Source organism: Dermacentor albipictus, chromosome 5 (assembly GCF_038994185.2).
Source record: "Dermacentor albipictus isolate Rhodes 1998 colony chromosome 5, USDA_Dalb.pri_finalv2, whole genome shotgun sequence".
Taxonomy (NCBI): domain Eukaryota; kingdom Metazoa; phylum Arthropoda; class Arachnida; order Ixodida; family Ixodidae; genus Dermacentor; species Dermacentor albipictus.
The window spans coordinates 37,371,559-37,387,647 of NC_091825.1; the positions used below are offsets into that span (position 1 = coordinate 37,371,559).

The window sequence follows — 16,089 nt, forward strand, 5'->3', positions numbered from 1 at the left end:
CCATCCACGACGGCGTCTCTAGTAGACGCGGTGCGATGTTCGGACGTTAACAATGTATGCCGATTGAAGAAAGGCTGCCCCGAAGTGCTTCTGACGGTTAGGCTAGCTTCTTTACTCCGTAGAATGAAAAAAAAGAAAAAGAAAAGGAAAAGAGAAGAAAAAAAAAGGAACCGAATCAAAAGCCCAGAATCAACGATTGCTCGTCGCGAGTAAACGCTGGATGACGAGCAATTTCCAGGCGACGAGCGAATAGGCTTGATCAAGAACACTGATAACGCTGGCGGGACAAGCATTGTGGCGAAGTTCAATGCGCAGGGATAGCTTTTACTTTTTTTATTTTTGTTTGGTTGACGTCATCACGCGTCACCGCGGGAAGTTTGAAAAGTTTAAGGTGAGTACGCCACGTGGTGGCATTCACGCGAACTAAACCCTTGTGTCCAGAAAAGCTGGATACGGTTCGTCCTGACTGTCGGGAAAGCGTGCCCGTTATCTCCCTTATACAAACAATCAATCGGGAGGAAATATCAAGTTTGGGCATTCCATCTCTCTGCTCGGTCCGCCATACAAACACCCACCGGATTTCTCCGGCCGCTCGCTCCCAGACGCAAAGCTTTCCGTCCCTCCGTCGCAACCCAGCTGACTGGCGCACAGCGGATGATAAACCCATCTGTTTTAATTGTTCCGGTATCGGACACATCGACCGTCATTGCGGCAACCATTGGTCGTCGCCTCCTCGGTGGTCGTCTCCGAGTCACTACCGCCAAGTGCCAGACAATCGTACGTTCTCGCCCTATACGCTGACTAGGAACATCAACGCCGATAGTGCTCCACCAAGATCCAGCCGCTCCCCGTCTCTTCGTCCCCTTCCGCAACCGGTCGCTTCGCTTCGGGAAACTAGGCGGCGCAGCTCCCGGAGGTGAAGCTGCAACTCCGACCCGGCATACAAATCCTCTGTTTACCCTGCCTACATGTGGAAACCTACTGGACATTGAAGTTGATGGTGTTCCTGTTAGATATTTCGTTGATACAGGAGCTCAGCTTTCAGGTATTAATGCTGCTCTCCGCCGAAGGCTCAAAAAGGTTCTGACACCCGTCGTACTGGGCACTGTGCGAGTCGCCGATGGGAGTACTTCACCTGTCCTTGGAATGTCCACAGCACGTGTGACCATCGGGGGCCATTATACCGTTGTTCTATTTATCGTCCTTGAACACTGTCCGCACGACCTAATTCTCGGCCTCGACTTCCTTTCGAAACACTCTGCCCAAATTGACGGCTCCGCAGGTGTTGTACAATTGCATCTGCCGCTTCCTGCCGACGCAACAACTTATGCTTCACACCGCTTATGTTCTGCTGAGTTTGCAAGGCTGTCTCCACAGGTGGCTACAAATATCCTCCTGACGCACGGTCATCCCGTACCTGATGGCGAGTACGTCGTGTCGCCGCTTACTGACGTGGTTTTGTCGCACAATATTGCCCTACTAAGCACCTTAATCCGTATCCACGAAAACTGCGCTCGCGTGCCGATCCTCAATTTTGGAATTTTGTCGCATGTGCTGCCACACGGTATCGCCATAGCGCATATCACTCTTTTGGAATAATTTGAGATTTCTTCTTTGACCTCTGAATCCTTCCTCAGTACCAACGGACCATTGTCACCCACTCCTCCGTACTCGACGCCTGTGGACGATGTTTCTAAGAGGACCGCCCCTGACCTTCCTTCCGAGCAACAGCTCTTCGTCACCTCCTGTCGTCTTTTCGGGATATGTTTGATTTGGACGACCGTCCACTTGGCCAGACATCTGTTGTCACGCATCGCATCAACACCGGTGACGCCAGCCCCATTCATAGGCGGCCATATCGTGTCTCCGCAACAGAAAGGGCCATCATACAGAACGAAGTAGACAGGATGATGGACAAGGACATCATTTAACCTTCCAGTAGCCCGTAGGCATCGCCGGTTGTCTTAGTAAAGAAAAAAGACAACTCGTGGCGCTTCTGCGTTGACTACCGTCACCTCAACAGGATAACAAAGAAGGCTGTTTTTTCCCTGCCGCGCATTGATGATGCTCTTCACTGCCTTCACTGATCCCAATACTTTTCATCAATTGACCTCTACTCCGGTTATTGGCAGATTAGCGTCGATGAGATGAGTCGCGAGAAAACCGCCTTCGTCACACCGCATGGTCTGTACCAATTTAAAGTTGTGCCCTTTGGCTTATGCAATACGCCAGCTACATTCGAGTGCATCATGAACTCTCTCTTGAGCGGCTTGAAGTGGTCTACATGCCTCTGTTACCTCGACGATGTGATTGTGTTTTCGCCGAACTTTGAGAGCCACCTGCGGCGCCTCACCACCACACTCTCCGTGTTTCGCAGGGCTAGCCTTCAGCTAAACTCCTCCAAGTGCCATTTCGGTGGCCGTGAAATTAACATGCTCGGCCATTTCGTAAACGCCGCCGGAATTCAACCTGATCCACAGAAAGTTCACGCCGTGCGAAATTTTCCTGTACCTTGTTCCACATGCGATGTCCGTAGTTTTCTGGGCTTATGCTCTTATTTCCGGCGATTTGTGAAAAATTTTGCCGACATCGCGCACCCTCTCACTGACCTTCTTAAGGAAGACGTCTCTTTCTCTTCGGGACCACTGCAGGAGAAAGCCTTTTCTACCATGATTGAGCGGCTTACAACTTCCCCAATTCTGTCACACTTTTACCCTTCTGCGCCCACTGAAGTACGAACTGACGCGAGTGGTCATGGCATCGGCGCTGCCCTCGCTCAGAGTCAACAGGGCCAAGATCGTGCCATCGCTTACGCTAGCCGCCTTCTTTCCACGCCCGAGCGAAATTACTCTGTTACTGAGAGAGAATGTCTCGCGCTCGTATGGGCGGTCGCGAAATTCCGGCCGTGCCTTTTCGGTCGGACCTTCTGCGTCGTAACCGATCATCACGCCCTCTGCTGGCTCTCCTCTTTGAAGGAGCCAACTGGACGACTTGCACCTTGGGCATTGCGTCTACACGAATATACATTTTCTATTATGTATAAGTCAGGGCGCTTGCATAAACACGCTGACTGCCTGTCCCGCAATCCTGTGGACCAACCGGACGATACCGATGGAGACTTGGACATTAGTGCTCTATCCATCTCCGGCTTCCTCCATATTGTTGACGAGCAGCGCAAAGATCGTGTTATTCGAACAGTAATGGAACGCCTAAGCTCCACGCCCAATGACCCGTCCCTCCGCATGTTCACCTTGCGCGATGGAACTTTATACCGTCGTCCTTATACCGTCGTCCTGACGGCCCGGAGCTCCTCCTAGTCGTTCCCAAGCACCTTCGACTAGCCGTGCTCCAGCAACTTCACGATGCTCCTACTGCTGGACATCTGGGCATCACTCGTACATACGACGGTCTGCGGCGCCGCTTCTTCTGGCCCGGCTTTTACCGCTCTTTGTGCCGTTTTGTCGCTTCTTGCGACCTGTGTCAGCGCCGGAAGACGCCTGCTACGCGTCCCGCTGGTTTGCATCAACCAATTGATATCCCCACCAAGCCATTCTTCTGTGTGGCCCTAGACCTCCTTGGCCCCTTTTTAATTTCTATCAAAGAAAACAAATGGATTGCTGTAGCAACCGATTATGCCACGAGATATGCCAACGCACAAGCGCTACCAACCAGCTGCGCAACAGATGTCGCCGACTTCTTACTATACGACGTCATCCTGCACCATGGCGCCCTTCGCCAGTTGCTGACGAATCGCGGCCGCTACTTTTTATCGAAGGTCATCGATGATCTGCTCCGCTCCTGCTCTACAGAACACCAGAGTGCTACCGCGTACCACCCTCAAACGAACGGCATCACCGAGTGACTCAACCGGGCGCTAACTGAAATGCTGGCCGTGTACGTTTGCGACGATCACCGAGACTCGGACGCCGCTTTACCATACATCACTTTCGTATACAACCCGTCCCATCACGATACTGCCGGATTTTCACCATTTTACCTTTTGTATAGCCGCGACCCCACCTTGCCCTTTGACAAGTTGCTACTTTCCGCAGTACAATCACCCAGCACTGGTTACGCTCGCGATGCTATTGACTTAACCGCCCAGGCCCGAGATGTCGCCCGTCATCACCTCACAGTCTCGCAAGCTTCTCAAAAGCGATGCTACGGCCTTCGGCACCGAGACTACCGTTTTTCACCTGGTTCCCTTGTCCTTCTCTGGACGCCTTCACGTCGCGTCGGCTTGTCGGAAAACTACTTTCCCGTTATTCTGGCCCGTACCAGATCTTACGCCAACTGTCCGACCTAACATACGAGATCAACCCAGTCGGACAGCCTTCATTGCATCCCAACGTCACCAGCGATGTTGTTCACGTCACCAGGCTTCAGCCCTATGTCCCCCCATTAAGTGATGCTCCATAACTTGCACCGGGACGGAGCTACTCCGCCGGGTGGATGATGTTACGGTGAAGGGAACGAAGAAGTTGAATTGGACTAGACGAAGATGAAGTCTGGCAGTTGCCTGAACGCCATATACGCCATTTGTAAATATACGTTATTTTACACTCGTGGGCCTGCTTTCTTCCTGCAACCATATTTTACATTCTTATCTATGTAAAGGTTGAAGGAAAACCATAAGGTGTTTAACATTTAGGTTTATTGTCTCTTCTAAATTGGTGCAGCCCTTTTGCAAATGAATCAGTAATAATACGGAAGGTAAACATATATTCTAAGACGCAGTGGCACCTTCATTCCACTTCCACAAGTACAAGTGCATAAATGTGCGCAGCTTTTTAATAATTATATTTTCGGTGGAAAGTCGAAGCAATCGCATCAACAGCAAGCCCGCGAGGCCTGCGCTGCTGCACAGTGTAAACAGCACCCCTTAGGCTGCCACCAGGCGTCATAGATTTGTCCGACTCGACGGGGAGTTTGCCGTTACCTCCGTCGTTACCGCATGTGCATTAGGAGCAAAAATACGCATGCCCAACGACCGTGGCGCTGCCGACGTAAAAGCATCCGCACGCGGCACGAATAAAAAAATGCAGGCGCGGAGCGGGCTTACTGCGCGTCTTCAAACCTGTTAAGGCAGAATGTTGGGCTGCTTGGTGACGAGCATATTAAGACATGATTACTAGCGTAGCAATACAGCGACTAAAGAAAGAATATGGGACCACGCTAGTGCAATGTTCTTTCGAGCGTGGTTTTGTGTTATTTCATTAGTCCCTGTCTTGTTACGATAGTAATCATGTCCCTTCAAGCCTGATCACGCTTCGTGTTGCTTTACGTGCAAGCGTATCTAGGCAGGTATTCAAATAAACGATGTTTGTCTGATGCCGCCAAGAGGCGAAGAAGGAAGGAGCCTAGAGGTGAAGAAAATGGCACGCCGGGAACAGTACGAAAGAGCGCGCTCAGCGCGCGGCAAATAACTGCCACCTAGGGGAATGTATATGTAACGCTGAACGAAGTGGAGATGCAGAAATCAGGCGAAGCGTCATGGAGGAGGAAGGCAGGCGAATGCACGCAGAGTTGACCTCCTCTAGCAGTTACCTCTTGTTTTCATTGCGATGAATACCTGGTGGGTTCGTATCGTCCTCATCGCGCGGCGTGCGATGTATGCGAGTGAAAGCTTGCGGCGCTGAGCCGACGATGCAGGCTTAATCTCGTGTGCGCAAGGGTATTCCGCGCCGTATTCCGTCGTGCGCATGGAGCGGGAGCATGGAGCGGGGTTGTTACACTTCTGCCGCGCGCGGTCGCACGCGCTTTATAATGAAAGTGATCTCCTTTGAAGGTACAGTCTACGTGGACCGACGGCTCGTAACATTGCGTGTGCTGTGTTCTCATCGCTAAGTTTGCGTTAGAGGGATAGACAGTCCCAAGGTTACTTCGCTCGCTGCTGCTGCCATGACACTTCACGCCAGCGTTTTGAGAGCGAATGTCCGCGGTCATCGAGTGCGGACACTTGCTGTTTGCCTGTGCGCGCTGACACCATGCTAGGTAATCTAAATAGTAAGCGAATGTTTGCAACGGGGCCTTCCACTCCAGCGGCTGCTGCATATGGCGCGGCCGCGCGAGCCCTGTATTGAATGCGGTCTGTGATTCGGACACCTCAGCCATCAAGCCGCACCGAAAGGCGATAGCGTCGTGTGTACCATGAAACCCATACGCATTCACGTCACCCGCTTTCTCAAAGTGAAACGTCACTTTAAGTTTTTCGCGCTTGCGATCGCGTACATGAAATAGGACATGGCACTGCTTGATTTTATTGATGAGGGCCTCGTTAAATGTGGCTGTCCATGAAGAATGCTGGGCCGCGATAGCGGAAAACGAAAAGGTTACACGTGGTGCGGTGTCCGAACAAGAAAACGCACGCCGGCCATCGTCCCGACCGTCCACTACGGTGTCCCGACGAGAACATGCATGGGCGGCAACACTCCGACAAGGGGGCGTTCTCCGACAATTTCTCTGTTACCGGTTCACAAAAGTCTAAATTTGCGTCATATCGCACGGATTCGAAGAGATTAGCGTGATGACGATTGTTTGACTAACCTACAGGGAACATATTTATTAGTGGTGCCTGTACACCCAAGACGGAAACGCAATCCCCAAAGTGAACAAGATCAAAATCCTCGGAATGATCATTGAGGCCAACGGAGCTAACGGTGAAACCGTGAGGAAGATCGAAGGCAAAGTCATCAGCGCCACGAGACTCATAAAGAGAATAACCAATAGACACGCGGGCATGAAGGTAGACAACGTCATTCGACTGATCCACTCATTCGTTGTCAGCCACATCGCCTATGTAGCCGCCTACCACAACTGGTACGTCGCGGAAAAGAACAAGATTAACACGCTCATAAGGAAAACGTACAAGATAGCCCTGGGCCTACCGGAATCGACGAGCACCGAGCTCCTGACTCAGCTGGGCATATACAACACCATAGAAGAAATAGCCGAAGCACAACGCATCTCGCAGCTCGAACGCCTGTCGACCACCACGACGGGAAGACACATTATGAACACGCTCGGCATAACGTACCACAACCAGCACGGCCAGAAAATGCAAATCCCCAACAAAATCAGAGAGACGATTACGGTGGCAACCATCCCAAGAAACGTGCACCCCGATTACAACCGAGGTAGACGAAAGGCAAGAGCCGAGGCTCTGCTCCGTTCATTCGGCAGGGACAGAAACGCGCGCTTTGTCGACGCAGCCGAATATAAGAACGGCCAAACATACGCCGCCGTAGTCATAGACGCAGAATCAAAAATCACAACCACATGTAGTGTATACACCAAACACTCAGAAATAGCGGAGGAAGTAGCGATTGCGCTAGCCCTCACAGAACAGGAATGCGAAGTCGTACTAAGTGACTCGCAAACGGCAGTAAAGAATTATGCCAAAGGTCGAATTTCCAAGGAAGCCATGTCCATTCTGGCCAAAGCGGGCAGATCCAAAACCGCGAGCTCGAGGATCATATGGTTCCCCGCGCACGTCACCACGGAAGGCGACGCGCTCCCGAACCTAAACGAGACGGCACACCGGACGGCGCGAGACATGACCCGCCGCGCCGAACAGGGAAACGCCTCTCGCACGATGGCGAACGCTTCTCGAGCAGAACGGGACAGGCTCACAAGATACAACGACATCACCAGTGCATATTTGAACGCCAGAAGGATATACCCCCCGCCGAGTCCCAAATTGAACAGGAGGCAGGCCGTCGCCTGGCGACAACTCCAGACAAACACGTTCCCTAATCCATTCCGTCTCAAACGCATCTTCCCAGATAAGCATCAGGACGACACGTGCAAATTGTGCCAGGAAGGACCAGCAACACTCAAACACATGCTGTGGGAGTGCAATGTAGTTATAGGAGGGATGGCAGTTACTCCGGAGACCCTGTCGTCGAGGTGGGCCGCCGCTCTGCGCAGCTCAGACCTCGGAATCCAGACGTGGGCAGTCCAGCAAGCCCGTGAGGCGGCGTTGAGGCAGGGCCTTGACGTTCCTCCATGGGAGACCTGAGCCCGGGTCGCGTTAAACCTTGCCGGACGTACAAGAAAGTTGTATCCATCCATCCATCCATGCCCGACATAAAAAACTCGTATTGAAAATCGCCGTTTGTCTGATATTCGTAGTTTTACATTGTATGAAAACGCGTCTTTCTTGGCTTCTTTCTTCGAACTGTCACTGTTCGATATATTGGCCGACTTGCAGATGAATTTGCTGTGGTAATAGTCACTGTACTGACAGTGTGTAGCGAGTGGACTGGAATACAGTTTGCAATCTTGCTTGGACTATGCTGCGAGTGAAGAAAGAAGACGACGAAGGAGGGGCTCGAGGAGGGCGAGCCGAGATCTGGTCGCGCGCGCACCGTACAGCGGGAAGACTGGCTATGAGGTGAACGTCGGTCTACCATGACCAAGCACACTGGTTCGGAAGACTGAACACCCGTGCGGACTGGACCGTACCTGCAACCGGGACGCCCTTCCCCATCCATGCGATGTTCCTGCCAGCCGGTCTTCCGCAGCTCGGACCAGTCGGGGGGGGGGGGGGGCGAGGGCAGCTTAGATGCCGTCGTGGGCCTCTGATCCGGTATCGAGGTCGTGGCTAGTGCGGTGGCCATGCAAGCATGCGTGAAGCCGCCCACTGGAGGCGGCTCGTGACGCGCGCTGCCGACCGCTCGGCTTGCCCCGATATCGTCTACTCAACGGGACCATCTCGTCCATCACGCCCCATCTTCACATCGCAGTCGAGAAACAGCGAGGCATTCGTTTACGTTTCGTTATGTAACCGCAAGAGCATGAAGCACCCGAGGTGGGTTCAGGCGCGAGAGGACGCTCTTACTGAGCCATAGGACTCGTTAGCATTTATTTTCCCTTCGGTTGGCACCATCGTTGAGTTGTAGTATAGTATCTTCCATGTTGTCGTGGGCCTTAGCGCCATCTTGCCAGTGAGTTATGACAAACAATCCCGGTGTGTTACTTTAAACTTCTCTGTGTCCTTTCTTTTCATTTGTGTGCATTCAGAACCAGTGGGGCGAATGTTCTAGTGATATTACAATGCCCAACAGAAAAATATGTAACAATTTTTTTATTTGGATAATTTTGTTAGGCTTTCGCATTTAGACGGTACCGCTGCATTGCGCGGGCAGAGAGGCGAAGGAAGTTACTACGCTGACAGAGACCACCTCGACCATCCGAACGTCCACGTCTCCAGGCGCAAGTGATTTGGCTGACGCACTTCGTGATCAAAAGCGCAGACGTGTGGCTCCTGTAGAAGATGACAGGCGACTTGTTTCTCCTGCAGGAGCAGGTCATTGCTGACTGCAGGATCTACACCCGTGTGGCCGTGGGAAACCAGCTGCTGGCGCGATCTTCACTAGGTAACCCCGGCAAGATAGTGCAAATTGACGAGTGCCTTCTTCGTGCCAAGTAAAAGTACAATCGAGGCTATCTGATGGTGGTTGACAACGTTCCGCCGAGGCTACAAAATAACGGCAGTGTTGCAACTTACAGACCATGAACCTTCGGCATGGTCTGCGCAACCACTTCGGAGCTGCGACTTTTCAAGGTCGACCGAGGAGTCGCGGCGCTGCTAGGCCCCATTACTGCAGCCAATCTTCAACCCGTTACCATTATTCACAGTGACGAATGGGTCTTATACAAATGTATCCCAGATTTAGTGCATGTAGATGGGCCAGCTTCAACCTGCATTAGGAGACGGTCAACCACAGCGTGAACTTTGTGGACCCAATCACAGGCGCTCACACGTAAAAAATAGAAATTATTGTCAAAACGTGAAGCGCCGCCTTGTCAGCAGCGGGCACAGGGTAACTTCAACGCGGCGGGAGCCCCAGCTGACAAGAGTGACATCCGCGCTTGTCCAGTGTGTTTCCTTCTGCGTCCGTTGTCGTTTGCGCGGTTACATTATGCTTTCAAATGGGTAGGGTCACAGTCAATTAATGGCCACATACGCTGCAAGGACCCTTCCTTTCGTCGGTTAGAAGCCATGGATCGCTTGGTAATACCCAATATGAAGACCCGTTTCTTCGGTTGTTAGAAGCCATCGATCGGCGCTACCCGGTATGAAGGTGCATCACAGAGAAAATAAAGCGTAGTTTACTTACCTTTGCTTGTATTAGTGTTTTCCGTCATTCCGGCGTGGTTACACGGTAAGCGCGTGGCAAACGACTTCTGCACTTGCTAACACTCACTTCGTCTCACTGCCTTACTTTAGCGAGAGCAACGAGCGATCTCATGAACGCCCACTGCGAAAACCTGGCGCACACCAATCTGTGCTAGAAAATACGAGCGCAAGCACGTAGTGAGCCGCGCCAATCCAATCCACAGGAAAGAGGAGAGGTCGGGGTGTTTCCTTGCCGTATAGCACGAAACGTAAGAAATTACAAATTAGTCTAATGCGCATTCAGTATACGTCTTGTAAACTTCAAAATGCTTATAAACCATAATAAAGTGATTAATAATATTGTCCTAAATGCATATATTTCATAATTTGCTTGTGCCTGTAATGCACTCTGCGGCACGACAAATAAGCCAAAAGAGGCACCGTCCATGGGTCGACGGTACAATCACGTGAGCATTAATACTCTGTCGACCACCCATAAGGCAACGCACGAGGAATGATAGCCGCCCAGCATAAATACAGATAAACCAGTGAAACTCGAGGCGTGCCGGGGGGCAAACTTTGTCTTGTTACCATTAGTTCTTTCATCTTGGGGCATTGTCAGAGCTCGGGAGGATTCCGAGTTTCACCCAACTTGGCGCATCCTGCATAGCACCTCAGCAAAGGAAATCCCTTCATTCATTATTTTTACCTTTGACGCCGATGTTTGGTATGCGATATTTCGTGAATTGGGGCCCATATATTGGTGTGACATTAATAAGCAACTTCTCATCAACAAAGCCCACGCCCTTACAGGTGTTTTATGTCTATGACGTGTAAGGGATGCAACTTCCGCTGATCTTATCGAAACTTTAGAGTGGCGGTACTCTTATAAAAAGATCACTAGAAGAAACTGCAGCTCGCATGCACTCACCAGTTAAAAAGGTAGCACAGATTGGTGTTCAGCGAGATGACACGGAAGCCCTTGGATACTTCGACGGAGTAGAAGGCGCCCCTGAAGTGGAGAAGCAAAGACCAATTTCCAAGTTGTACCGTCATAGAAACACGTTGCACTCGTTTCCATTCGCAAGCCCAAGATTAGGTAAGGTTGAGACAATGAGGCATTACCTGGGGAAAAGGTCATTATGCATAGAGTACCCTGTTAGATGATCACGCTGCTGCTATATGGCGCTGAACCTTTCGAGTGAGGCTTATTTCCTCAGCCACGCCTTTTGTTCACATTTCGAGCGCACTCGAATTCTACGCTTTATCTGGTTAAGCTTGAAGCGTCACTTTACAAAAATATTTCCGCTTCTATTCACTAGTATATATTTTTCAGTGCTGCTCGCAAGCAGGTTTTACCGACTTGCACATAACTCAGTTTGATGCAAAGAACATCGTCCTCCTGTGTGCCAGGTAGCAAACCAGATTGCGTAAATGTTAACCACACGGAATTTTCACTTAGTCGCTCTCAACGCGGCGCTGTTTAGTTTGTTTCTTTTTTTACCTTATGTGCTACCTACAGCAACAAAGAGTGCGTACCCGCCGTGGAGACGTAGTCGCTTTGGTGTCGCGCCAGAGGGCTCGGGATCAAATCCCGGCCCCGACGGCATCATTTCGATGGGGACGAAAGGCAAAAAACAACCGTGCATTAAGTACATGAAAAGAACCCCAGATGGTCGCAATTATTCTGATGTCCCCCACTACGGCGTTCCTTGCAATCACATAGTGAATTTTTAGCGGAAGTGAAACAACTTTTTAAAGCGAAGCTTTCCTTGCCTCTTCCTTCCACTTTCCCACTGCTGCTGCTGCTGTGGGCTGCTGTCGCGCGCACCGCCTCGGGGGGGTTTCGGATTGCGTTAATAAATGACAGTTCGTGTAAGAGAGGAAAGACGACGGGAGAAACTCGCATTCACCCCACCGCGTCGAATGCGCACAATGCCCGTGGGAGCTCCCTTGCCGCTTCACAGCTGTAATTGTCCGTGACTCCCCTCAGAAGCACTGCAGAAACTACAGCGCTTTTCTTTTAACTAACGTGCGAGGCCAAAGGGGACTCAGATAGAACTGTAGCCAGGAGAAGGAGGAGAGGAAGAAGAGGCAGTTCCAATATAAGAGAGGGGGAGGCGACGTGACAAGGCAAGAAAACCCCGCTACTATACGACAGCGGTTGCGTGGAAACGGGATAAGATTAAGTTCAAGGTACGGTAGAGTACGTTGGTGCTATTTCTGAAAAATAAACACTACACGAATATGCCAAGCGGGCAACTTACGAAGGGTGCGCATAAGCAGAGCCGCATTGAATTAAGCACACACAGGGTCCTGGAGACACTATGGAAGTGGTCGACAGTCAAATCAAAACTTCTGTGGCCGCCGCGTTAGCTTTGCGGCTATGGCATTGCTATAGGTAGTGGATTTGATCCCAGTCATGGCAGTCGCATTTCGATGGGGGCGAAATAGAAAATGCACGTGCACTTAGATTTTGGAACACGTTAAAATACATCACGGTGCCAAAATTAATCCGTAATCCACCATTACTGCTTGCCTAATAATCCGAGTGTGGTGTTGGAATGTACAGCCCCACAATCCAAGTCAAGTTTAATACTTCTGCCACAATGTGATGTGGCACGTGAGGAAATGACAACACTCAACCCTCTCAGAAGTTATAAAATGTGGCGCACAACAATGCCTCAAGCAAACACATCTCCCTGTGTGTTCTGCGTACTACGAAGACAAACAGGAGTGGTGCACGCAAGGTAACGTTTAACATCAACTCAACACCCTCGTATTAGCCTAAACATTGAAGAATTGAATCTTTAGTTGTCAACATCACCGCTAATTATTGTCAAGCAAAGCATCCAGCAAGGAAAGCTTCGCTTACATCGATTCTCACAGTGCATGATATCCGCGTAATTTTTTGTTTCTTTGTTTTTCGGAGTTTGTTGCTGCCATAAGCGCAAAATTCTGTACTCTTCCTTTGCCTTCTCTCTGTGATCAATACTGCTTCTGCTGAACAACGTTGCGTATTGAATGTCAGGTGTATCAGGCTTCTAATCTGCTTACGGATGACATGGAAATTATTTTCTACTCCTGAAGAACTCCCGCCATGCACTACTAATACAAGTATAGACATAAAGAATAACTCACGGACACAGCTCCCCGTAGACGCCTGGTGAATTGTGTTTTGTTACTGTCGGTAGTCAAATTGTTACTGTCACTGAAGAATGCCTCGCTATATTGGGCCTGCTCTCTCTGTTACTTCACATACAGTGTTATCGTACTTACTGCCTTATGCTGTTCTTCGCAGTCTGCGGGAGGAAATCCATCCAGTGCTCAGAAAATGTGTCGTATAGCCACTGTGTAGAGAAGTTTGCTCCGTTGTTGACTGGAAAGCTGTAAGAACAAAGACGTATACAAGCGCGACATGGCGACACCGTCATCACAATTTTGCCGCTATACTGCCTCCACCGAGAACTTGAATGTAGAATGCCGTAATAAATGTCAATTTGAACAAAGAATTTATTGGAAAAACTGCGTCTGCGTGCTTGCAAGTGCACTTGATAGTGCCAAAGTTGTGAAGATAACAACAGCTGTCCTCCACACTTATTAGTCTATTACTTCTATTACTTCGCATTAAAGAAACCATTATCGATCATTACGCTTCCTTTTACAATCTAATGCTTTTTTTGAACTCCGCATGAAAATAGTTTATATTTATGCTAACAAAGTGAAACAGCAGTTTTCAGCTATCCTCACAATTGTGCGAACAGTGAATCCCGTTTCTTTCTTAATACCTGTTGATCGGCACAGCTTCGTGGTTTCCTATAGCTGGAAGGACCGTGGCGTTAGGAAAATACTTTCGCATAAGCGCTGATGTTACACGCAGGTTGTCAAGCATGTCTTCTCGTGTGGCTTTCCAGGGATCGTGAGGCGGCAAGTCTCCCGTCCACAGGACGACATCGACCTACGTACGAAATGGGCAGAGCATGAGCAGCTCGACAGTTTAGAGCGAGCGGATGAACATATAAGAAAAAGAGTAAGTTCGAGGACCGCAGTGTCGTCTGGGTACAAAGTATAGCTTTCCCTGTATCATAGTGTTTTCCTCTATACCAGCTGGCACGCACGAAGCAAGAATTTAGTTTGACAATTCGCTATAAGTAGTGCATGTGTAAGTTGTACAATAATGTCAGAGACACGACACAGCTATCTAGGTGTCGCGGATTTGCAGATTCAGTCATCATGGTAGTTATTCCTTGGGTTTTAACAGCATTTCCTGTGAAGAAAATTACATGGTAGGCCATGCACCTATGGTTTTCTGTCCTTGTTGAGTCTTGTTCAGGCGAAAAATCAGATAAAAGTAATTTGCAGCCTCGGATGCAATGATCACGTTTGTAAATTGAGCATTTTTGGTTAATTAGGCCGAAGCTGGATGCTTTGAGCACTCAAGGCAATCGTACCTCCTAAGGATGGTCCCAAATACTTACACTTCTCGATCTGCTTAATATCATGCACCACTCTATAGATTCCGGCCTTGAACATATAAAGGATCTGTACTGACCAAGACGCAACAAGTTTACTTCATTTGATTTCCATTGAGGAGTAGCGCCCACTGGCTGCGCAGTTTCTGTGAAGAATCGGGATTGTACTCAGCAACGCCGCCTTGCGGACGTCTTGCTAACCGGTCATGTCTCTGCATGACTGGCTTGTAGATGAATGGTGCTGAAGATGCAAGCCTCCACTGCAAGCTTCATGATTCATTTTGTGCGTGACTCTCTTATCGTTTACCAAGAGGTTTCTAGTGTGCTTTCACTGGCACTGAGGCTCTCCGAATATTTTCCAAGAGTACGTGGGATCGTAAAATAGGGGGAGGTGTGGAAGTTTTGAGTTTTACAACATTTCTCTTGTAAAAATTGGAATTGTGTTTTAGAAGGTTTATTAAATTTATAGGGCCAACTCGCGGCCAAATAGGTAGATAATCGAAACCCAACATATATTTAATTTTTTTCCGTACCTTACCGTTCAGTAAAGCTTTGATTTATGGATTTGCTTCATAGCTATTCAGAAGGCGTAGCGCGACATAGACAAAGAATGACGTGGTTTTGTCGTTCGTTGTCTCCGCATTAGTCGCGCTGCGCCACTTGAATGGTTTACCTTTCAATAAATGTAAGAAGTAACGTCCGACACCTGTACTTTGTGCACTCATTGCATAAAATATAGTGGACGCCTTTTGATGAAGGTGACACAATAGCTTTGACGGCGGTTGACGACAGAATTGATTATGACGATACAATCTGTTTGCTGGCCAATCCAGCTGTCACAAGTTATCTGATTCGCTATTGAACGCTTCCAAAGGAAGCACATTGGATAAACTGACAAGAGCACTGCGCTCGCGTGCTTCCCCTATATAGTGCACTTGACTCTACGGCTGCCTCAGACATAATCCAAACACGCAACACGCTCTCTTGGCAGCTTTATTTTATACGTTCTAGACGTTAACCAAAAGCGCTTTAATTAAATTCTGATATAGATGATTCTAGTTCGGCTTTAATACCCAGGTAAATAGACCCGGAAAATTTTGTAGTACTTCAGCGATAAATGTGCTAAAATGCATTAGCATTACGTTTGCACCTCTTTTTGTCCTGGATCCATGATTTAAGCCCCAGTCACCACATTGCAAAGACCCGACCCACGTCCTGGCTCTCCGAGGAGTGAGCACTATGCATACATAGTTTTTGTTTTCACTTAGGCATTCCACTGCTAGCCGATTAACATTCAGATAACGCTATATCTGTGTTTATGCTACGTCTGACAACGTTCGCACACGTTTTGTTCGATGTGTAAACCAGAAACGGTACAGTGGACAAACCATGCAGCGAAACACTTATATTTCACTTCCTTTTATGCGAAGCATATTACGAGAGCTCAACCCAGCTCCTCAGGCGCGGCGGTGTCGCCTTCAATGACCTTTGACC

At 49.4% G+C, this 16,089-nt stretch overlaps 1 protein-coding gene across 7 annotated transcripts in view; it reads right to left on the reverse strand.

The window, feature by feature from the left end:
* The window catches only part of LOC135909515 (sphingomyelin phosphodiesterase-like), a 243,096-nt gene that overhangs the window by 28,038 nt on the left and 198,969 nt on the right, over nucleotides 1-16,089 (reverse strand). For all 7 annotated transcript variants that reach the window (XM_070538348.1, XM_065441491.1, XM_065441489.2 and 4 more), the window contains 3 exons: nucleotides 13,912-14,081; nucleotides 13,403-13,510; nucleotides 11,055-11,135 (listed from right to left, as the gene is read on the reverse strand). In XM_070538348.1, the coding sequence (XP_070394449.1) occupies nucleotides 11,055-11,135; nucleotides 13,403-13,510; nucleotides 13,912-14,081 (359 nt within the window). The remainder of the gene's footprint in view (nucleotides 1-11,054; nucleotides 11,136-13,402; nucleotides 13,511-13,911; nucleotides 14,082-16,089) is intronic.